The sequence below is a fragment of the Otolemur garnettii genome, unplaced genomic scaffold (assembly GCF_000181295.1).
Source record: "Otolemur garnettii isolate 467f Iridium unplaced genomic scaffold, OtoGar3 scaffold00007, whole genome shotgun sequence".
NCBI classification, from domain to species: Eukaryota; Metazoa; Chordata; class Mammalia; order Primates; family Galagidae; genus Otolemur; species Otolemur garnettii.
The window spans coordinates 37,742,911-37,767,979 of record NW_003852402.1 but is presented as its reverse complement, the minus strand read 5'-3'; the positions used below and the strand labels follow the sequence as shown (position 1 = coordinate 37,767,979).

Here is a 25,069-nt window from a genome sequence, read left to right as displayed (position 1 = left end):
TCTAGTTATCAGCCCTTTGTTAGATTCATGAAAATATCTTTTCCCATTCTGTAGGTTATTTGCCTTAATTTTTGTGTCCTTACCTGTGCAGAAACTTTTTAGCTTGATTAAGCCCCATTTATTTATTTTGGTTGTTGCGATTGCTAATGGAGTCTTCTTCCTAAAATCTTTCCCCAGGCCATATCATCAAGAGTTTTTCCTATGCTTTCTTGTATTTTTTTTTTTTTTTATCATTTTGTGTCTTAGATTTAAATTTTTTATCTATCTTGAGTCAATTTTTGTAAGCAGTGACAGACGAGGGTCCAGTTTAAGTCTTTTACTGGTATCCAGTTCTTCCAGCACCATTTATTGAATAGGGATCCTTTTCCCCAGGGTATGCTTTTGTTTGGGAAGATCTGACCTGGATTCTAAAGGATATATATCTATTTTTTCATGAGGTTGTTCCCCTTTATTTAATGTCAGGGGGGATATATTTGGTCTGAAAATCCTTAGGGCACACAGTAAGGGCCTCTTTGGTGTATTACTTTGCTCTTTCAGGTCCTTGGGACTAAGAATATGTCAGTTAACAGTACAGTGCTATAGTCTCCAATATCAGGATATGAATGTGGAATGTAAAAATGTATATTTAGGTAATTACCATATGTTTCCTTACCAATAATAAATATATTTAAAATACTCAACAAAATAAGTCAGTATAATTCTTTACTAGTGGACGAATTCTGATCTCCAACAGCTTTTCTGGTCTCTCAAAAACATCAACAGTGACAAGATTGATTAATTTTGTCTGTAATGAGACCCATGCAACCTAGGTCCAGTAAGTCAAGAAACCACAGACCTAGCCTTTTTTAGAAAAATAGAATCTGGTTTGTTTTATCAAACTTGATTACATCTTTAAAAGATTTTATCGATTTGATTAGTCATTCTCAAGGGAAAAATCAACAAATTTTAAGACACGATTATAGAGATTCAACCCCTCCCCCCCCCGATAATTTGATAGTTATATCTTATGGCCTTTGGCATGTGTTCTGGTACCTAATGTCTATTCATTACTAATCTATCCATGCTTCTAATATTCAGCTACTACTATCTGCCAGAAATTGTGCTCAGTCCACTGTGCACCGTGCAGACATTGAATTCAACAACTAATATGTAGCATCTGCCACATTCATCTCAGAGAATCCATTGAAATTAGATGACTTCCATTCCTTCCTGGATAATTGTGTATTGACAGAGTTGTCATAAAATCCACAATCTGGAACAGTTTTTGTAATCTATGAATATCTGGAGATAAGCTTCTCAATATTTCCCAGTTCTTCATACCAGGTTTCCTGGGATGATCCTCAGGCAGTGGGGTGGTTGAGGTCACTACATCTACCAATCCTTCTGTTACTCATCTTATGTGATACACTTTTACTTTTTTATTTATGAAAGACTGTTGCATATAGATTAAGTGCTCTTGCCAACATTACCAAAAACATAAACAAACAAAAACTATAAACTGAAATTATTGGTTCTCTTATTTAAGAGTAGTATGCCCTATAGTACATATCTAGGAAAGCAAGATGCTGGATAACTTTGGAACTTGGTACTGAGGGGTAAAATCTGGATGAGTGAATGAGATGTTTAAGGGGCTCTTTTTCTACTAGTTGGGTACGCTGCACACTGTGATGTCATCCACCAGGAGCTGTTTGCTCCCTGTCACGTCTACATCAGCCCAGGGCTGTACTACCAGCTGTGTCGCCATGACGCATGCAAGTGTGGAAGCCCCTGCCTCTGCAATGCTCTCGCTCACTATGCCTACCTCTGTGGCCAGCGTGGTGTTCCCATCCATTTTAGAGACCAAATTTCCTTCTGTGGTGAGTACCATGGCCCAGATAAAGATGACCAGGTAATACTTTAGAGCTCTTTGTGTTTATAATTACTGCTTTTATTTTTTAAATGAAGGTCAATATTGCATGTAAGTTATTTGAAATATTCTTTAAATGTACAGACATGAAAAACAAATGAAATACTAGTTTCTTAAGATCAAAGATATGCTGGATAAGAAGAATAGCTTTTGACTATGTTATCAGCAAAAGTAGTGTAACCGTCTATTCTGAAGAATGCAACAGAAATAATTTGAAAAATTTGAAAAAACTCTTATCACGAACATATCATACCTAAATATTGGGGATGATGGAAAAGCACTATGTGATCCAGTGACACAGCTGACTTATAATTAAACAGCTATGTTATGCAGCAGGCAATTGTAATCTCAAGTTCATGGGGCTCCAATCTTCACCATTATGGTGTCTGCAGTTCTCATTCATGGTAGATTATTTCTTTGTGTGTTCTATAATTTTTTTATTAGCCAAAAAATAATCTTTATCAAGACCCTCCTCCCATTAGAATCTTTGGTGACATGGCTTTGAGAACATCACTCTTTTCCCCCTAATACTCCCCTGGTGGTTTGTAATTACTCCTGGGGTATCACTGGCCAGTGTTCATGTTGATGGCTTGGCTTTGTCTAAGACAAAAAAAAAATGCAAATAAAGTAATGCAGATTCATATGCCAACCTGAGCAGGATATAGGTCCAGGATTTTTACTTCTAAGCAGTAACTTTAATTTATCACAGACCTAGCATTAGACCCCTACCTGGTGTGCTGTGAACAGATTTCTTTTAGTCCAAGAGTTGACAAACAACAATCTTTGTATGAAATTTATTGAAGTATAACCATGCTCATTGTTTACATGTTGCCTATGGTATGAGGAAGAGTTGAGTGTTTTGACAGAGACTGTGTGGTCTGCAAAGCTAAAATTATCTTCCCTTAAGCCCTTCATAGGACAACATTTTTGACCCCTGCTTTAGTTTTTCCTTTTAAATGAGGATGTTGTTCTTTGAGAGTCCAATTTAAGGGTCTCTCAGCTCCTTCTCTGAAATGAAAGGCCAACTTTCATTTTCCATTCCCACATGTGTTAAGTCCAAGTTGCAAATTTACCAGGGTCTATCTTCTCCTCTTCCACTCCAAGTTCTGGGTTTCATTTCCCTTCTTATTCCTGTCCCCTTTTTTTTTTTCTCACAAGGTCAATTATAGAAAAATAAATTCTATATAGCATTTTCTACATGTACACATTTGTACAAGTATGCTTTTAGATTATTTTCATGTGCCTACCAAAATCAGCTTAAATTGGTCTAAAGAGAAATAGGAAGGGTTTAGAGCAGTGATTTTCAACTGGTGTACTGATGTCCACTGGTGTTCTGTGAGAGATCTTAGATGTGCCATGAAAATTTTTAAAAATTTAAAAATAATAAGATTTAAATAACTTAATTAATTAAATTATTTTTTGAAAGAAGTTCAAAGCACAGTACATAGTAAGTATATATATATATATATATATATATATATTTTGAGATAGAGTCTCACTATGTCACCCTTGGTAGAGTACCGTGGTGTCACAGCTCATAGCAACCTCAAACTTTTGGGCTTAAGCGATTCTCTTGTCTCAGCCTCCCAAGTAGCTGGGACTATAGGTGCCTGCCACACTGCCCAGCTATTTTCTGTTGCAGTTGTCACTGTTGCTTAGCTGGCCTGGGCTGAGCTTGAACCCACCAGCCTCCCTATATGTGGCCAGCCCCATAACCACTGTGCGACAGGCGCCAAGCCAGTATATTGTTTTTTTTCTCTTCTTTTTGATAATTTAAATGTGCTGTGGAAGTTTAACTACAGGTTCAAGTGTGCTAGGAGATGAAAAAGGTTGAAAAGGACTAGTTTAGAGAAAAAGCATAAACATGATGAAGAAGGCAGACGGTAAAAACTGTGTGTGAATCAGTAAACTCAGATTTTGTCTTCTTTGTAGAAGGCCACGACTTTACCTAGGTTTAAACATTGTCATCAGGAGATGATGACAATATTACAGTACTTAAGATCTAAAATGTGAGGACAGAAGGTTTATTCAAACATACATAAGAGACAGAGGCATTGAAAAATTATGATAAAGGCTAACAAAGAATGTTATAAAACATATTTTGAAATAGAAATTTTATTCTTCTGCTGGACTTCTGCTGAGCCCAGGTACTGCTTTATTTATCTGTTTTCTGTTGTAGAATTACATAATATTTCAAGTTTGTTGATGTCGGATATCTTTTGTTTCGTGAGATATGTCTTGTTGTAGACCCCTACGCAGGCATGAGATGTGTCTGTGCCTTGTGGAAATCTTTCTCAAGGAGTACTCCTTTGCTCTCAGCTGTGGTGTGCCAGAAAGGCATGTTGTACCATCACTGTTCCTCATTCTGCCGTCATTCCTGCATTTCTCTGTCTTCCCCGGAGCTGTGTAATGATGACTGTGCGGAAGGCTGTAACTGTCCCGAAGGCAAATTCTATGAAGACACGCTTAACTTTTGTGTGCCCATGTAAGTCACAAAAATGGGTTGAGAGCAACCAGTGCTTACCCCTCTTTCTGCTTCTAAGTTAAAAAGGGCTTTTAGGCTTATTTAAAAAAAATACTTCACATTGTGTTTACTTTTTTTTTTGACCTTGGACATGTTCACAACCAGCTACAGGAAGGCCTAGGAAACCTGATGGTTGATCCTGAAGTTTATTCCCACTCCCTTTGATCATATCCAGATCAATAATAAGGTTTATGCTTTGCTGTAAGGGGTAGATTTTAGTAGCTGGATTGTAACATCTGTTAGCAATCACGATTCTCACACGAAGTAAAGACTTTTATCCACAGGGCTAAATGATATGTCAGTTAGATTTCTCTGAAGCGCATTTAGCGATTTTTTTTTTTTTTATGGCTACAACAACACCGTTTTGAGTTGTATTTTAGAACAGAAATAGGAAGCGACGCTTCATATCTAAACAGCGTCTGCCATTTGTGTGTCGGGATTACAGGCAGAGTCTCAGAGCAGTGCTGACCTTTGCCTGGCAAGACCCACGCAAAACGCAAAAATTTAGTAATTTTCAGAGAAACTCACGTCTTGCTTTATTTACCTGACACTGTTTTCCTCTTTCAGATTTCACTGCCGGTGTCATTATAGGGGCAGTGTTTATCAACCCGGAGAACTCATTCCAACTCCCTTGGGCTTATGGTAGGTTTTGATGGTGGGGATTGTACTTGGCAAATGTCACGTGGACTAATATAATTTCTTAACCCAAACTGTACATTTAAGTATGACTTATGTAATTAAGAAAAATACAAATAACCTTTAAATATGTTACAGTCATGTATATGTATATGTGGCCTACACATGTAAACAGTCTCATGGGTACATAATACATGTGTATATTAAATTTCAGTGGGGAATATCTGAGTTTTGTCTTCATGACTGCAGAAAAGTGCTATTAAGTGTGTGTCATACAGTGCAGTGGAAGTCTTTGATCCTTTTTGGTTCTTAGAAGTTAGAAATGACATGGGTGTTTAAATGCTACCGTACTACTGAGAAGGTTGAGTTTTGTGGTTTATCTATGGCTCAAGAAAAAAAAAAGAAATTCCAGAATAGATCTGAACGATGTCCCACACAGAAGGTAATCACACTTTCTCCTACTTTCTCCCCAGAGACATCAATACCGGTGAGATAATGTTTATTCAAAGGATAACGTTCATTCTGGCTGTAACCTGTTAAAATTAAAGGCACATCTGTGCAGCAGTGCACATTTATATTCAATTCCTAACCTGCCTCTTGTGTTGCACTGTAGGTACCCACAGATAATAATAGCCGGTGGGTAATAGTAATAATTATAATGACATCTAACCATTACTGTGCACCTTCTATCGCCCTGGCACCACCCTGTGTTTTGTATGTTATTAAAGTACTCATTACTGTGACCCTGAGACACAGGTCCTGTTGCTTTATCCCAGCTTACAGGTGAGGGAAACGAGGCCCAGATGCTGAGCAAGGTGCTCATCAAGCCGGGATGTAATCCCAGGCAGCCTGGCTCCACGGCGCTCTCCCGCCTCCCCGCCCTGCAGCCTGTTTTGCATTCACAGTGGAATATCGGTTATCTCCATTTACCTTCATCATTATCTCCATTTTCATCTTTCCCTCCCCCCCATCAAGACACAATGGCACCCAGATTTTGCACTTTCCTTTGGTAGGTAGTACTGATATCCACACGGTTTCCCAAGCCAGCAGTTGGAGAGTCATTTTTGACTTCTTCTTCTTCTCAACACACCTAGCCAGTAAAAGAACTCAGGATTTTACTTGATTTTACTTTCTATGCACGGTTGAAAGCCATTCTTCCTTCGCACAGCCATCGCCCTCGCGACATCTCCCCCCACTTCCCTGGACCTTCTTGTCTGGTCTTCTTGCCTCTAATCTTATCCTCCTTCCATCTGCCAAGGTGTCGTATCTCTTTTGAATGTCTTTACATTTTTACTTAGCAAAAGTAAAGTAACTGTCTCTCCACCGTGAGGCAAGTAAAAATTCAATTAGCCTAGTGACCTCCTGCCACTCCTTTCAAGAAGCCTCTGTCCCAGAATAAGTGTGAGACCGAGGGCCCGGGGTGTGGTCTGACCTGCTGTCTGAGCTGCTCTGTGCCCTGCGAGTGTGAACAAACTTAGCAGTGATTATCTCCGTGATGAGTCACACCTCCGAGTGGCAGGCTAGCGTTAAACAGCATACTTTTCATGTGATGTATTCCAGTTCTTCCTCTGGGCTCACATATGGAACACGTGATCTGGTACAAAGCTGAAGGGAAAAGTGTGGGGGAGTCACGAGAACTGCTGGGTTTTTCTCTATTGTGTGTCCTCTTGAGGGATTTCAGGCTACTTTTGCCTGTGTGTGGTTCTGCTCGATGCCCTGCCTTACGTTCCAGTGAAGTTGTGGCTCCACTCCGTATTCAGTGCTGCCAGCCTCACCACTTCTCTGCTTAAGGCCTTCAGTGGCTCATCTCAGGGATTAAGTCTCAGCACCTAAATAGCTGGCTCTTTAGCCATCAGCATCTCCTGTCACTTCCTGCATTGCACTTCGCTCCAGAGGACGCTGTTTCACCCCCTCATGGTGTGTCCATGTTTCCTGAGAGTATTTATAGCCTCTGCCTTACCCACGTCAGAACCTCCATCCATTCTTCAAAATTGTTCAGACTTGGGCGGTGCCTGTGGCTCAAAGGAGTAGGGTGCCCGCCCCATATAGCGGGTTCAAGCCTGGCCCTGGCCAAAAAAAAAATGCAAAAAAAAAAAAAATTGTTCAGACTTTACTTCTATTGACTGCCTGATGTCAGTTGCCAGAAGATATTAAAATGCTTTTCTTTGTTTTACTTCTATCTCTTAAATATATGTTTCACATGTATTTTGAAACATCATGTATTTGTGTGTCTTGCTCTCCCACTGGAATATAAGCACTGGGGTAAAGACTCTAAATTTCAGCCTTTGTGTCTCCCCAGCCTATCGCAACGCCCCACACTTAATAGGTGTTTGACAAAGCGTGTTGAATTGAAATAGCTCTCTCCAAGTTGGACCTAAGCCAATAACTTATTTGTAGAAAATTCTGTAGAGGAGATAACATCTGTGTATGCACTTAATCAATTCTTGCACATTAGAAGGTTGTTGAAATTCAGGGAAAAACCCAGAAGTTTGGTTTTATAAAGTAACTTTGTTTACTTCCAGCCAGTGCTCCAATGGGACTGTGAAATGTGATGAATTAGCAACGCCCTCTACTGGTAAGATCTCAAAAGATGCTTTCCTCGAGGACCGTGGGGCTGTGATATGCCCCCTCTCAGGCAGGAGGCAGGAACCCCTCCCAGCCCTCCTTGCCAACCTGCAGGAGACACCCTAGGAGTGTTTCTCCACACAGTGCTCCGGCGCTTGCTAACTTTTTCCTACTGAGAATTGTTATTTTTAGGGCAGTGTGGGGTGAACTGTAAGGCTGCTCAGGAGTGGAGCTCATTACCCCAGGGTTGCTGCCTACCCAGGACCACTTTGGTGCTCCAAGGGCTTTAGGGAAATAAATCCAGGCATCTGTTGTAAAATCTGTGTAACAGAAATTGAAAAACCACTCTAGACCAGAGTTTCTGAGATTTTCATGTGCATGTCCAGCATTCTTGTTAAAATAAAGATTCTTGTTCAGTAGGTCAGGGGTGATACCTGAAATTCTGAATTTCTATGGTCAAGATGCTGCTGCTGATTCCTGGCCTACATTAGGAGTATCAAGGCTCTAGGACTAGAAGGAATCAATTGAAAATGGCACATAAAATGACATCTACTTCCATCTCCCTGCCCTGCCCTGCCCTGCCCTGCCCTTTCCTTTCCTTTTTTCTTTCCTTCTTCCCCTCCCTCCCGTCCTTCCTTCCTTTTCTTTCTGTTAACATGAGGGTGCAAATGATTAGATTACACTGTTAGCATTTTTTAGGTAAAATCTGCATTGTAGTTGAGCCCTTCACTCATTAGTTGTGCCACATACCCTTACATTGTGCCATCTCTCTTTAAAATGTCCCTTTACAGTTGAATATCTTTCCCAAGAGCTTATGTATTAGGACTCTATATATTATTTATTTTCATCACATAGAGATCCTGACATCCCCAGTCACTATGGGGAAATCTAGGCAAATAATAAAGAACACTTGCTTTCATAGATTTTAAGGGACAGGAATACTTTAGGCCAATAAAAGTAATTTTCAGCGATTGCTTTGTCATTTATTTGAATGGTCGGGTATTATATTATATGTTGCTATAAATGCCATTTGAGTTCTATGCCCTGGATTTATTTTACAAGGACTCAGGCTAGTCTGGGGCTTCTTTGCGAGGCATTTTTATGGGTCACGCACATATTCAGCAGTATAAGGCCATTGCTGTTTTGTGCTGTCTGCTTCAGGATTGCTCATGAAGAAGGGGAACTCTGTGGCCAGTCCTCACAGGGGACCCACAGCATCTGATCCCTTTGGCCCCACATAAGGAAACTTTTTTGATCCCTGAGGGCATAAAATTTTCTGATGGAATGTGTTGCTCTGTCCTGCCTATAATCACATCCACTTCTGCCCTTCTGTGTAGTACAGTGAGAACTGGTGTAAAGTAAGGACGCAGAGGGGAAGCAAGGTCGAGAAATGTCATGCCTTCCCTGTGGTTTTGTAGAAGTCTAAGTACACTGCATTTTCAGCCCTCAAAAATTGATGATATATGTTCAGAGTAACCAAAAGATCTGTTTCTTGACCTCAGAAAATTATGTTTCTATTTCATTATTGGCTTATGGAAGGCAGATACTATTTTAAAACCCCAAGTAGGTTTTGAAAGTTTTGGTGATTAAAGAGAATCTAGTTAGAAAATGTTGGTAAGCTCATCAACTAAAAAAAAAAAGTCGCAGAGTACGAGCATCATCTCATCATAACTGGTACAGTATTTTATGATGAACTCTGATGACCAAAGCCTGTCAGTACGATTGTCTATGAGCAAATACAACGTGAAAGATATTTTGTGCTTTATCTCTGAAGTTCACGCCTGCCCAGAGGGAAAAGTGTATTTCGACTGCAGGTTTCCTGACCCGGAATTACCAGCTGGTGGTGTAAATTGTGAGACTACGTGTGCAAACCTGGCCATGAACTTCACTTGTGCCCCGTCCTCACCTTGTATAAGTGGCTGTGTTTGTGCTCCAGGGTAAGCTTCTTTCTCTTGGTATACAGAACATTCAGGATGTGGCCAAACACATAAGCTCTCTTTAGAACCTCATTTACAGAAATAGCCAAAATTATCATTCAGCCTGGTGGTCAACTTTGGGTTGGTGGCTAAAAGACTATTTTAATTACTTTGCTAGGCTCCTGAAACATCATGAGATATTATTAAAGTATTACACTGAGTTGAGGAAAAAAACTTGTTTCTGGATGAACTCGGAATTTCTCCCCTGTTTCAACTGTAATTTTGGGAACGTGACATTGTTAGTCGCTTTTCAATCAAAACACTTTTGAAGTGCGTGGCTTGTGCATATTCTCTTGTGATGTTACTGTTGTTGAGATGAATTTGTACCAGTGGTGCCAATTGCTTCATCTTACAGATATTACAGACAATGATGCACTGATGCTACAAAGGGTAGCAGGTGCGGGTGGAACCTCTGGCTTCAGAGACACCAGGGATAACTTCTGGCTCTGCTGCTGGTAGCTGAGTGGTTTTTCGGCAAGTTCCTTTTAAGCCTCAGTTAGGAAATGTGAGACGTGTGTGTGTGTGTGTGTACTCAATAAATACCAGCCACTATTTTATGGCAGCATGACCTACTCTATTTTCATAAATTTTCTTCCATTGTAAAAATGCCTACTACACGTGAAACACTAACACAGCACCTGGGGGCGGGCTTTCGGCTTCCTGGCAGATACACCGATTATCCAGCAATGAATAGGGACAGAGCGGCGAGAGGGCCATCTAAGGCAAACAGGTCACCCATTCTTCCTCAATGAACATGTCCTCACAAAAGATTCTTGGGATCAGCTCATGTAAACCGTGAGCAAAGAAGAGAGAAGGCTTGTGGTTTATTTCCCAGGAGAATCGCATTTGTTCCACATGGCCCCCATCTGGGATGGGTTAAAGAGCCAAGTAACTTGGGACTGGTATTAATCTCTTTAAAAAGAAAGGGCGCAGGAGGCAGAGAAAAGAAGGTCACAAAAGAACAAATGCCTATGCATGGGAAAAGAAAGTCAGGCCTTAGAGCAGGTAGGCAGGAGAGACATTTTAGTAGAAAGCGTAAGGGAAATAAAGCCTCTTTTATGGTAAAATATTAAAACCTACAATGTTGTGTGCTTGGCTTGATTATGATTCTAGGGGATGCATGGCTGATTAAACCCACACCCTAATTTTATTTTATTTACTGTGCTTGATACTTTTCTTTTTTACAAAATATATCTATTTACTATAATCTTTGATGTTTAAATTTGACAACTTATTTACTTGCCATTATAAAAACTTAAAGACATTTCCTCTCACCTCTCTGACGATTGAAATAAATGTAGTGGGGATTGACTTAGAGGCCTCTGACTGCTTTCAAATAATCTTGCTAGGAGCCTTTTTTGGCGGGGGGTGGATGGTCTTGCCTCAGTGATGCTGGCTGCCGACAGCCCAGGATTGTGGTTGCTAAAGGCTGGGGTGGCTGTTGCAATTTCATAAAGTAAGACAGTGCAAGTTGCTGCACTGATTGGCTCTTCCTTTCACACAAGGTTTCTCTTTAGCATACAATGCTGCATTTTACCGACTATAGAACCTCTTTCAAAATTGCAGTCAAATCTCTCAAACCCTACCAGCACTCTATCAGCTAAGGTTTTGTAATATTCTAACTCCTTTGTTGTCATTTCAACAATGTTCACAGCGTCCACACTAGGAGGAAATTCTATCTCATCCGTAAGACGCAGCCCCTCATTAGTGCAAGTTGTACATGAGATTGAGACAATCTCGTCACATCTTCAAGCTGCACTGCAGATTCTCGTTCTCTTACAGTTTCCACCACATCTGTACGTAGTTTCTCCACCAAAGCTTTGAACCCCTCAAAGGCATCTATGAAGGTTGAATCAACTTCTTCCAAACTTCTGGAAATGTTGATATTTTAACTTCCTTTCGTGACTCACAAATGTCTTTAATGGCATCTAGAGTAGGGAATTGTTTTCAGAAATTTTAAAATTTATTTTACCTGGATACATCAGAGCAATCACTATGTATGGTACCTATAGCCTTACAAAAGATATTTCTTAAATAAGAAGACTTGAAATTTGAAATGACTCCTTGATACATGGGCTGCAGAATGCATGTTACGTTAGCAAGCAGTTCACATTAATCTCCTTGTACATCTCCATCCAAGGTGTCCAGGTGCGTTGTCAATGAATGGTAGTATTTTGAAAGAAATTTATTCTGAGCAGTAGGTCTCAACAGTGGGCTTAAAATATTCAACAAAAAGAAATGCTTCCTTCCAGGCTTTGTTGTTCTATTTGTAGAACAAAAACAGTAGATTTAGCCTAATTCTTAAGCACACTACGATTTTTGGAATGAAAATGAGTATTAGCTTCAACTAAAACCCACCAGCTGCATTGGCTCCTACCAACAAGAGATTCAGCCTGTCATTTAACACTTTGAAGGCAGGCATTGACCTCCTGTCTACCTACAAAAGTCCTAAATGACATTTATTCTGATATAAGGCTAAATGTTCAGCATAGTCACTGTAGTCCATTATCTTAGATCCATTATCTTAGCTAGATCCTGTGGGTAACTTGCTGCAGCTTTGACACGGCACCTACCGTTCCACCTTGCACTTGCACGTTACAGAGACAGCTTCTTTCCTTAAACCTCACGAACCAACACCTGCTAGCTTCAGACTTCTACAACTTCCTCACCTCTCTCAGGCTTCAGAGACTTGAAAAGAGTGAGAGGTTTCCTCTAGATTAGGCTTGGGGTTAAGGGAATATTGTGGCTGGTCTGGTCTGGTCTTCTATCCAGATCACTGTAACTTTCTATCAGCAATTTGGCTATTTCACTTTCTTATCAATTGTGTGCTCGCTGGAATAGCACCTTTTAATTTCCTTCAAGAACTTTTCCTTTGCATTCTCAGCTTGGCTAGTGTTCAGTGCCAGAGGCCTACCTTTTGGCCTATCTCAGTTTCGTACATCCGTTTCTCACTAAGCTTAATTATTTCTAGCTTTTGATTTAAAGTGAGAAATGTGGGTTACCTACTTCCTCTTGAACACTTGTAGGGTTATTAATTTGCCCGATTTCCATGTTGTTGTGTTTCAGGGACTAGGGATGCCTGATGAGGGAGAGAAGTGGGGAATAGCTGGTGGGTGGAGCAGTCGGAACACACACTGCATGCACTTTGTGGCACTTCTAAACAATTACAATGATAATACCAAATACCAAAGATCAGTATTCACAGATTAGTATAACAGATATAATAATGAAAAAATCTGAAATACTGTGAGAATTGCCAAAATACGACACAGAGACACAAGTGAGCCCCTGTTGTTGGCAAAAGGAGCCATTAGCCTGATGCAGACTTGCCACAGACCTGCAGTCTGTGAAAAGTGCACCATCTGCAAAGTGCAGGGCAGTGGGGAGTGGAGTCCACGTGCACCTGCTCTCAGCAGGGGTGGGCAGTGGGTAAGAAGTATGCGTTCACTGAGCACCTAGCATATAACGGTGTGCCGCATACGCTCAGTAATCTGAGAAATGGACACCATCATACCCATACTATACTCATTTTATAAAGAGAAACCCAAGACTCCATTTGGTTAAGTGACTTGCTCTGAGGTACTAAGGAGCACCAGCATTGGTAGCAATTTCTATCTGACTGTTTCCATTATTGCATTTTCCATTTCTTTAATCCATGGTGATTTTAAAATTAGGGTCCTTTTGTAGTCAGTAACCTGCTGGCACTGTTAGGAGCCCCATAAAAACAAGCGATAGGCTATTGTGCCAAAGTGACTGAGACAAGGTCACGGGGAGGATAAGGCAAATCTCACTTCTGTGATCAACTTTGGGATAAAAAGTTCTCCCAGGCCAAGCAGGGTCTGCAAGGCCAAGGTGGGAGGGTAATAGGGAGTTCAAGCCCAGCTCTGAGCAAGAGGGAGAGACCCTGTCTCTACTAAAAATAGGAAAATTATCTGGGCATGATGGTGGGTGCCTGTAGTTCCATATACTTGGGAGGCTGAGGCAGGAGGATTGCTTGAGCCTGGGAGTTTGAGGTTGCTGTGTGCTAGGCTGACACCACAACAGTCCAGTGTTCACTGAAGGCTCAGACGATTATTAGCATTTTTTAGTAATAAAGTATTTTCTAATTAAGATATGCGCAGTTTCCCACATAGTGCTATAGCACATTTAATAGACTACAGTATAGTACAAACAACTTTTATATGCCTTGGAACACTGGAAAAATTCATGTGACTCGCTTTATTGCGCTATTAACTTTATTATGGTGGTTTGGAGCCAAACCTGCAGTGTCTCTGCGGGCACCTGTACTTTACAGTGACTTATAGCTCTCTTTTTCCTTCTTCCAGTTTTCATTAGTTATAACAGTTCATTAGCATAACCACTCAAACCACTACTTTGGCTGAGTTTATGGAGATGATGGCTCATTTCTTTGAAGTATCTCTTATTTAAACAATTGAACAACCAAAGTTCACACAGCATCTACTATCTTGGGTGTTGTTTTAAGTTAGAGGGCTAGAGGAGTAGCGAAAGTACATATATAAGATAATAATAAAATCTGCTTTAGGAGACTGTCACCAGGATAAAATGAGTTAGTGAGAGTTTTGAAGGGGTTAGAATAATGCCTGGCCATAATAAGCAGGCAAAAGTTTTTGTTAATTGTGGTTCTTATGATCACATTTAATAAAGTAGCTAACAGTTAATTGTGATGAATCTGCCAATAAAAAGGTTTGTATAAATTACTAGATTTAAGGAGTGTGTGAGGAAGTTATGGACATAAAACACTGCCCTGAATTGAGTCTTAAATGAGTAGAAGTTTGGAAACAGAAGAGAAGGGTTTTCCGGGCAGAAAAAAGATGTAAAGCTCTGGGCGAGTGGCTAGAAGTTTAGGAAGGCTGAGGTAAGAGGTTATGGAATCTTGGGCATTGTTGGTCTGAAAGAAAGATACTTAAATGAGATAATGCATCATTTATCGAAATAAGTTCATTTATTCAACTTCACTTAATCATTGAGTGTCCTCTATATGCCAGTCATTTAAGATACGACTGTTAATGAAATGGTCATGATTTTCTTTATTTATTATTGTTTCAGGTTAATTTAAGGGTAGAAAGAATTAGATTACAATGTTGTATTTTAGATAGAGTCCCTCTTACAATTGTGCCCTGCCCCCAAGAGGTGTGCCATACACCCTAACATTGTGCCCGTTAAGTGGGAGCACACCCATCCCCCTTCCTCCTCTCTTCTCTCCCCATCCTTCATTCCCCTCCCCCACCTTGAATTGCTTTGAGTTTTTGTCTTATGTAGGTGTGTATTAATATCATCTACTTCTTCTTATTAGTATTGAGTACATTGGATACTTGGTTCTCCATTCTTGTGACACTTTACTAAGATGTGTTTCAGCTCTATCCAGGTTAATACAAATTATGAAGTCTCAAATTAGACCTCCCCTTTGATCCTGAAATCCCATTACTAGGCATCTACCCAGAAGAAAAAAAAGTCATTTTATCATAAGGACATTTGCACTAGATTGTTTATCGCAGCTCAATTTACAATCACCAAAATGTGAAAACAACCTAAATGTCCACCAACCCAGGAATGGATTAGCAAAGTGTGGTGTATGTACACCATGGAATACTATTCAGCCATTAGAAAGATGGTGGCTTCATGGTTCTGCTGAGTGGAGTTGAAAGTCTAGTGGACAACATATGAGCATACTTGCTGAACAAGGAGCCACCACACTGTGTAAGAGTATGAGAGGGAAAGCAGGGTGCTATGTGTGGTAATTCCTATTTGAGAGAAGAGGCAGAATTCAGGATTCCTGACTTCTATGTTGATTTTTATTACTGTGAGTTATTAACATTAATATTATATTTTAAAGCAAACCCAGAAAAGCTTAATATATCTTATCTATTTTTGATAGCAATTTATTTTTTATCACTTTTAAAATAATTTCTTAGCTTTATTATTTTTAAATAAAAATTATTTCATACATTAATTTGTGACCATAAACTAGTATTCAAATAATAACAAATTATCTTTAAATTTAATATTACTTCATTATCTTATTTTATTCTTATAGTATATATTTAAATGAGTATCAGCTTTATAATTAATTACTATCATACCTATTATTTATTCTTATAATGTTGACTATCATTATTTTAAGTTATTTATGAAAGGTACTTTGGAAAAAATATTTTAAGAATATTAGAATATATATTTATTAATATGAAAATAATTGCAATATATGTAATATTTGTTTCTTTAATCTATCAAAGTATTTTGATAACATGCCAAAATTAATCTTCCCTGTGATTATGAGATTAATTTTTTTTTTTTTTTTGAGACAGAGCCTCAAGCTATCCCCCTGGGTAGAGTGCCGTGGCTTCATAGCTCACAGCAACCTCCAACTCCTGGGCTCAAGCGAGTCTTCTGCCCCAGTCTCCCAAGTAGCTGGGACCACAGGCGCCTGCCACAATGCCTGGCTATTTTTTGGTTGCAGCCGTCATTGTTGTTTGGTGGGTTCGGGCTGGATTCGAACCCACCACCTTAGCTGTACGTGGCTGGCGCCTTAGCCACTTGAGCCACAGGCGCCCAGCCAAGATTAATTTTTATATTAAATTTTTCATATTTTATTTTATATTGATATTTAAGTTTTATATTAACACATCCCAGAAAGGGGATAATACTTCAAGGAAAAAAATAGCACTTAAAAGGAAACCAACATTTAAAACTTAATAAGTTGATAATAAGTAATGTGAAACACTTCACATAATGGTTTCTTAGTTAAAAACACACTTAAACTCAAATCTCATGGTTTTAACTTTAAGCACTCAGAGAGAAGCTTTTGATTTCTCTCTACATCCTGAAATAGAAAATTTTTCTCTCGTAATTTACTATTCATTTTTTATTAAAAAATCGTTAGATTCCACAGACTCTTATAAGTAGCAAATGTTAAAGAAAGGAACTCTTTTTTTTTAATTAAGCAATAATAATAATACTAAGAAAGTAACATTCACATTGTCAAATAAGAGTATGTCTATTATAGAATGCTTTGACTCTGAGATTCGTTATGGAGTCATCAGTTAACTTCTTATTATTTTTTTTAAGTCTCAAAAAATAGACAACTAACATTTATAAATAAAAGTAAAAGATAATTTCAAAAAACAGATCATGAAGAAAGGAACTCTTACTTCCTCTTTACAATTTTTTTTCCCACAGAATAATTTACTTTATTGGAAATTTAGGCTTCATTCTCTTGTTTTATGGTACCAAGTGAATAACAAAAGGAAAAAAATGTCACCTCTAACCATCTGCATTTATTTAATACTGTGATATCAAGATACTGTGTGTTAAATAAAAGCAGAAGGAGAGATTGAACCCCTCAAGAGGTCTGGTAGAACATACCTCAGATAGCCACGATAAATACAGAGGATAGCCTTGAATCTGACAAGAGCTCTGATTTTTTAACAGACATTGTTAGTTTATACTAAGTAGGATTTCACTTCTTTCTTCATTCGGAAGAATGGCGGAGCACAAAGGGAAGTGTTACGTTCCGGAAAGCTGCCCGTGTATCTGGAAAGACTGGGAATATCTCTCAGGAGAAGTGATTGCTACACCGTGTTACACTTGGTAATGAGATCTATTTATTTCACAAACACATTCCCCAGTAATTGCATTAATTTCAATTATCTTACTGTATTTACTTAGTGTAAATACAATACTGAGTTCAGCAGAAAACAAATCAAGCCAGAGTAGATAAGATTTTAAAGGCATTCAGGAGTTGGTGGAGGAAAAAAATGACCTGCTGTTATTTTTATGCATATTTGTTTAGTCCAGAAGAAAAGTGTGAAATATGACAGCCCGAACATTTAATAGGAAAAAATATCTCCAGTTTGTAGTAAGAATGTTCTGTTACAAAGAGAAGACCGTGTTTATTTAATGGAAGCTTTTCTGTTTGGATGTAAGTCAAAAAAATCCCATAAAATAAAATTTGAAATGTAATTTTCTTACAATACGGACAGAGATTCCAAACTCGTGAACAATGTGTCATGTCTAATGTATTTAAATGGACTCAAATGTAGGAGATGGAATTTTGCTGCTATGGCTCCCGACACACCTGTGTTCTATTTTTCAGTCCATTATCCATTTTTTCTGTGACCCAGGCACAATTTCTAGGCTTGGTTTTGGTATCTGATAATTTATTTAGCAAAAGTGGTAAATGCATGCCGAATTTGCCAGTGTAACAGGGAGTATTCAGATGAATCGGCAATATTTGTAAGGGCCGTTGGCTCACGAGTGCTTTTGAATACAAACATGTCAATGTTAATACCACCTGAGAAACACTAATTAGAGCCACCTTCCTTAGAAAGTTAATTCGTGCTATTTTCTGGTAGTGTTTGTCGACGAGGAATGTTCAATTGCACGTATTACCCATGCCCGGCAGTGTGCACGATATATGGGGATCGACATTATCATTCTTTCGATGGGCTGGAATATGATTATATCAGTGACTGCCAGGTTTTTTTGATAAAGGTAGGTCACAGTTACTTATTTTTATTTGCATTTGTGTAAAGACAGTGTAAAAAATGAATTCGTATGTCATTATTCAAACCTATTCAAGTTGCAGTGATTTTGAACTAATTTCCTTAACACATTCTTAAGTTTTGTCATGTATAAGTGATGGGCTGAGTCTTTCACTTCCTGTGCTTCTGTTTCCTTATTTGTAAAATGAGAGAAATAATTCTACGTAGCTCCTAAGATAATTCTGAGGATTAAACAGTACTTGATGTAAGGTAAATGTTCAATAAATGTCAGCTATTTTTATTATTATTAACTTGGTTTGTTTAGCATAACTATAAATATATGTTGGATTATGTATTTTTATGGTTATGACAATCAAAATATATTATGCTCAACTCTAGAAATGCTGGAATTTTAATATTTTGATGATATACTTTGGTAGACTTCAGGCCTTATGCCTCTTATAAAATTTTTAAAATTTAGCATACATCAATTGCATGTTGATTGTACACTTAAATTTTATTTAGACATCACTGACTGGAAAATTAAATTTCTTAATGAAAAATGTAAGCTTTAGAAAGAAGTCATACAAGAATAAACAAAACACCATTTTTTTTCTCCAGCAAACCAACCTATGATTAATGCATGTAATTTTTTTTCCTGGGTATGGGTTTTATATTATTAGAAGTTTGTGTGTGATCCTATTCTTCAAGGTTATGTCAAGAGAATAGGCTATTATTTTCATTTTATGTTAGTTTTATTAAATGAAACAATGAACAGTAGAATCCAAAACTTAAGCAAAGCTCTTGCTTATGTTTTAAGCCATTGAATTTCCCTGTTGGTACTTATCTTAGCCTCCTATAGGGAGAATTTTAAGATTTTTAAAGAATAAATACCCAGGAATGAATTTGGCAGTCATATATTAATAATTATAGAGGCTGGGAAGTCAGCCAGCCTCTATAATTATTAAAAACTCTAAAAAACTATAGAGGTTTTTGGTCTTGTGTTGTTTTGATTGTTTTGGAGCATAAGGGGGCACGGTCACACACACTCTGCGTATCCTCTGAACAGGTCTGATTTTAGCAAACAACTGTTCATTAGAACCTTCTCATCTCCTGAGGTTTAAATTATAAATTTAGCAGCTTGGGAAAGCAGATAACAGTTTAGGGGTTTGAACACATAAAGTAGTATACTTTATTCTCAGTATGTGCCACGTTATCAGATTGGTTTTAATCTAGATCCTCTTTTCCCTTGATACTTAGGTGCCTCTGACACTCTCAAATCATCTCTATCTTGAACTTTCTGGATATTCCGCTCATTGAGTTAGTATCTCTCTGCTTTCTTCTCTCTCTGTGTTGCCTCTTCTTGCATAAGCCCCCAGCCGGAGGTGACTGAGGTGTTTCCTTCACAGTAAGCGCTGGAAGTTTAGCTTTCCAGGTTTGACAAGGGAGGAGCCCCAAGCTGGGCACGGAGCTGTTGTCCACTGAATGTTGGCTGAACCGCACGTCTGATCTGGGCTCTCCGCCCTTTTCTCCCAGTGCTTGGTGTGTTCATCCACTCCTACGGTCTTAACCACACCTGTACATTGAAAAGTCCCAAATCAACAGGGACAGATCTGATCGTCAGCTTCTAGGCCATCTGTCTGACTCAAGTCCATCCCCACAATACTATATTATTTCATTCTATTAATTCCCTATGACTCGTACTGTCTCTGTGTCACTGCTTGTTAAAAACTGAAGCAACTTTCAATGACTGGCCTCATAGTCAAAGTGCCTATGTCGGTCTTTCAAAGGCCTCTGTTAGCTCCACCCCTCCTGTATGTCTTTCTCAGACTCGTCTCTCTGATTTCCTCTGCTTCCTCAAAATGATGTTTCCAGCCCACATTGTTCAGTTCTTATATCCTACTGTACTTATAGTTACCACATGACAATTAAGCAGGCCACTATATTATGATTATTTTATATGTGGTCATCTAGATTGTGTCTCATGTCATCTCAGAACTATATGTTAGCTACTTTTGGGTTCCTCACAGGTACTAGCACAACTATGGCTGAACTGTAAAGCTTGTGTGGTTTTTCCAGTGGTCTCAACTAGAGTGCAGAGACCACCGGCTTAAAATTACCTTTTCACTTCTAGACATCTTAACACTGGTGATAATTGCACATACATGTCTTCAACTTGAAGTACGTACAGCAGCACTTCTGAAATTTTAGTTTACATGCAACTCGCCTAGGGATATTGTTAAAATACGGACTCTGTACCACGTGGGAATCTGAGGCAAGAGGATTGCTTGGGCTTAGGAGTCGAGGTTGCAGTTAACTATGACCATGCCATTGATCTCTGGCCCAGATGACAGAGTGGGGACTCTGTCTCCACAAAACAAAGTGAAGCAAAATACACACACAAAAATATGGGCTCTGTGTCCACAGAATTGCAGGAAGACTTTGCCTTTTTAATAGTGCTCATGCTCCATGTCTATGGACTGTATTTTGAGTAGTAAGTATGCAGAAATTTTCTTTTCTTAAAATAGATTTTAATTATTTTTGAAATCCTCCTCTTCTTCTGAGAGGTCCATTTTAAGTCACAGTCAGATAAAACAAGGTTTCTTTGACGATATCATCTCAAACGTGTTCTGTTCTCCTTGAATACATTATTGCTGTTTGTTAAAGATGTTTATGATATCATTTTGATTAGTACGACAAAAATTCTGCCAACCTTTTTCATTAACCTATATGGAAAAATACTTGCAAAAGTATTTTTACCAAAATGTTTTTACCAAAAGCACTTAAAAAGTCGTGCACGTATCACCACGTCTGAAAACGTTTTCCAGTGTGTGTCGGTGATGATCCTTGCTCACGTGTTTATTTCATTCATTTAATAAAACAATGTAGGGACCTAAAAATGTGAACATAACGGCTATATATGCTGCATATTAAAACAAACTCATTTGAGAAAATTCTGAAATTTTGATGGCAGGTATAATTCCTCAAATTCGTTTATTTCCTTTCCAAGTCATTTTGCAGAAGGCTGGAAAATGATACTTATATGATAGTAAATTATTTACCTAGATGATAGTGAATTTCTCAGACATGAATTCAGTAACTACTTATCAGGATTTTCTGCCTGGCTTTTTTCTTTTTATAACACTCTGTTTTCCTCTTGCAGTAGAGAGTGCACGGTACTTAGCAGTGTCTTTTCAAATACTGATTGTGGTGAAAATATTCTAAGTAGAGTCTTTGTCTTCACTCTGATTGCTGGCAAGATGAAAGCGCCTTCACTCAGGTTTGGTGCTGAGAGGTGGGAGTGTATTTCTTTCCTGGTGCTGCACCCTGACAGTCTCAGTCCATTTCACAGGCAGGAGGCCTTACGATGCAGCATTTAGCCATTAGAATCTGATGCCTACATTTACCTTAATTTGCTACATATCTTTCTGCTAAAATGGATATGTCACGTTCAGTTTCAAATTTTAATTAAATTACCTGTCTGTACATCAGGAACCATGTTACAGGAGAGATTCTTCCAATGTTTCAGCAGCAATGAAATTTAAATCATTAATTTAATATCTGGATGAAGAAAATCTGTCATCAGGGCTCATATACAAAGCATAAGACACAAACAGTATTAAAAGTCTAAGAATAGTATGTACCTTTTTATTTCAGTAAAGGAGAAATGTTCTTGTTTACAAACAATCATCACAACTAAACTTTTTTTTTTTTTTTTTTTTGAGACAGAGTCTTATTCTGGTGCCCTCGGTAGAGTACTGTGATGTCACAGCTCACAGCAATCTCCAACTCTTGGGCTTAAGTGATTCTCTTGCCTTAGCCTTCTGGTATCTGGGATATAGGCACCCACCACAATGCCTGGCTGTTTTTTGTTGCAGTTGTCACTGCTTTTTTTTTTTTTTTAAGCTGGCTGAGGCTGGGTTCAAACCCGCCACCCTTGGTATATGGGACTGGTGCCCTACCCGCTAAGCTACAGGCACTGCCCACACTAAACTTTCACTGAATTTAATTTGGTAACTTGAAGAAAAGAAAACTTATTGATAATTAGACTAATACATTCTTACTATATTGCCATGGGCAATTTTACTAACATTAATACAACCGGAATCAGGCCTCAGAAGTGTTTCAGGACAAATTGAACAAAACTTATATGATTAAAAAAAAATCACCTCCATTTGTTCATTAAACAAATAACTGTTGCATAAAAAAGAAAAATTAGAGATTAATCAGTCAACTTAGTTTCTGTGGTGTGAAAACGTGAGTTGTGATCATGCGAGATGGTGAATTTCTCAGACTTGAATTTTTTTCTGCTTCAATTATTCTGTTTTTGATTACTCCATCTGCTAAGATTTCCATGAGAGAGTCTTCCTTTTTCTGGAAGGATCAGTATTTCTTTTGAGACGGAGAGGATGGCTATCAGCATGATTCATTTACTTGTTGCCTTTTTTTTAGGGGCAGGAATCATCTCTGTGAATTTTTTCTTCCTTGTCAATTGGCTCTTTTTCCTCCTATTTTTCTTAAAAATTCTGAGATTTATCTTTGTTATTTGTAACACCTTTCATCTGGTGAAAATTATTTTTTATCTCTTTGGGCCCTGAGAAGGATCTATAATAGATTACTATTCATAAAAAATTGTCCTTCAATTTCCACTGGACTTTAAAAAATTGCCGAGGTGTGTTGGCTCACTCTTGTAATCCCAGCACTCTGGGAGGTAAAGACAGGTGGATTGCTTGAGCTCAGGAGTTTGAGATCAGCCTGAGCAAGAGACTCCCATCTCTAAAAATAGCTGGGCATTGTGGTAAGCACCTGTCATCCTAGCTACCTGGGAGGCTGAGGCAAGAGAATCACCTGAGCCCAAGAGTTTGAGGTTGCTGTGAGCTACCAATCCCAAAAACAAATTAACACTTACTCAGTTTATTTTAAAAGCATGAGATAATTTTATCCTCACATTTGAACATATATTAAGGTTATTTTTCTTATGTCTGTCTTATATGGTTTTAAATGCAACCCAATTCTAGGTAAAGAGCAAATACTATAGCTGTTGAATCAATACTGGTTAAACTTTAGAAATTCAGGTACTCTGATATTTTATTCATTTTGGAGGTTGTTTACTCCTTACTATAAATAGCACATGCTACCGTAGACTTTTTAAAAGCATCTTCAAACAAATTTAGTACAAAAGTCATAATTATAGGACTCTCTACAAAAAGGAGAAAAAAAGAAATGAGAAATCGAACATCATCTTGACCCGTGCTACCAAGTCAAAGACAAAGAAAGAGAGCCCTGGACCTGTTCCGCAAAGATGGAAAATGTGATATCACAACTGTCAGGTTTCACATCAAACTACTTCCTTGCATCTGTGACAGACTCAGTCACAGTTGGCATTCTTCCTATTATTAGTTCTAGATTAGGATTTTCAACATGCTGTTCAGGTGATATTTCAAATATTCCCCATCTCTGTAAGCCCCTAAAACCTTCTAAATTCAACGCTCTCAAATCTGCATACCTGGCATAATTTTTTCGCTTCAATATATCTTACTTGCTATGTGTCAAATCCTGTACCAAGAAGTGGAGGTACAACAGTCACAGAAACCTCACTCCATTTAGGTTGGCGGGAAACAGTTAATCACAACATTTATATAAAATTGCAACTATAAAATTCCACAATGACCTAAAGGCAAAACCCAGTTACACATTTTTAATTTTGAGCTTCTTTTTTCCTGAAGTCTCTCTTCCCCTGTCACCTCTGATGTGATTCTCCCAGTTACAGTCTTTGGTCTCCGAACACACCTCAGTCTCTTCTGGTGGCTCCTTGTCTCAAGAGTTTTGTAAAACCCTGGGCCTCATAGGTTCTCTGTTTTCATGTTGGTCTCCTCCAAAAAACTCTTAGTCGCTTGTGGTCTCATAATACCTTGAAGGATCAGACTGTGTTTTATTTTATTTATTTAAGTAAGAGGACCTCCGCATTTCCTGCCCTGCAAAGTCTTATGTTTGCTCCCTGCCAGCTGTGGCTCAAGCAGCCCCAGGTGCGGCTCTGGTCACTGCTCTGGAAGGTGGTAGGAGTTGTAAATTTTGGTGGCATCCTCCTGTTTTTAATTCTGCAGGTGCTCAGGATAGTCGGGCTATGGAGGCCTGGCTGCCTTCATGTAGATGTCAAAGGATGCTTAACAGACCAGCTGCAGGGACTACCCACCACAGAGAAGCCCCACCAGGACAATGATCAGTGGAAAGTAGGGTTGAGGTCTCCTCAATGACCCCAGAACTATGGAGCCACCAATGTGTAAGACCAATTTGGGAGAGCTGCAGGCATGAGACTCCAACCCACAGGAACTGTCAGGTAGATTGAGCTTAGCAAAGCCACTAGGGCAGGACTGCCTGAGGCCTTGGGGTTGTAACTCATGCCCTGGTCTGTCTGGAAGGAGGGACATAGAGTCAACAGAAGTTATTCCTAAGACTTAGGATTTAGTGATCTTTGCCCTGTTGAGTTTTGGACTTATGTGGGATATTACTTTTTCATCTTACCCATTTCTCCTTTTTGGGATGGAAGCATCAGTCTCATGCCTATCCCAACATTGTATTTTGGAAGCACATAACTTATTTTAATCTCACAGGTTCACAGCTGGAGGCTAATTTGCCTTGGGATGACTTGTACCTAGAGAAACTCATATGACATGTAGATGAGACTTTGAACTTAAAACTTTAATATTGATGCTAGAATGAGTTGAGGCTTCAGAGCTGTTGAAATGGACTGAATGTATTTTTACATTCAAGAAGGACATGAGTTTTGGCCAGGGGCACAATACTATTGTGGGAATGTGCCCCACTGAAGTCATGTGTTGGAAACTTAATCCTCAACATGACAGTGTTAGGAGGTGGGGCCTAAAAGGAGGAGTTAATTTCGTGAGGGCAGAGTATATAGTTATATACTCATGTATAGTTAAAGGCACTGTAAAAGAGGCTT

General features: G+C 38.7%; 1 protein-coding gene across 1 annotated transcript in view; it reads left to right on the top strand.

Annotated features, from left to right (window-relative positions):
• OTOGL (otogelin like) overlaps positions 1-25,069 on the top strand; it is a 154,454-nt gene that overhangs the window by 43,055 nt on the left and 86,330 nt on the right. The window contains exons 19-25 of the mRNA XM_003783387.1: positions 1,647-1,856; positions 4,226-4,391; positions 4,998-5,072; positions 7,589-7,641; positions 9,406-9,568; positions 17,108-17,215; positions 17,980-18,118. Of these exons, the coding sequence (XP_003783435.1) occupies positions 1,647-1,856; positions 4,226-4,391; positions 4,998-5,072; positions 7,589-7,641; positions 9,406-9,568; positions 17,108-17,215; positions 17,980-18,118 (914 nt within the window). The remainder of the gene's footprint in view (positions 1-1,646; positions 1,857-4,225; positions 4,392-4,997; positions 5,073-7,588; positions 7,642-9,405; positions 9,569-17,107; positions 17,216-17,979; positions 18,119-25,069) is intronic.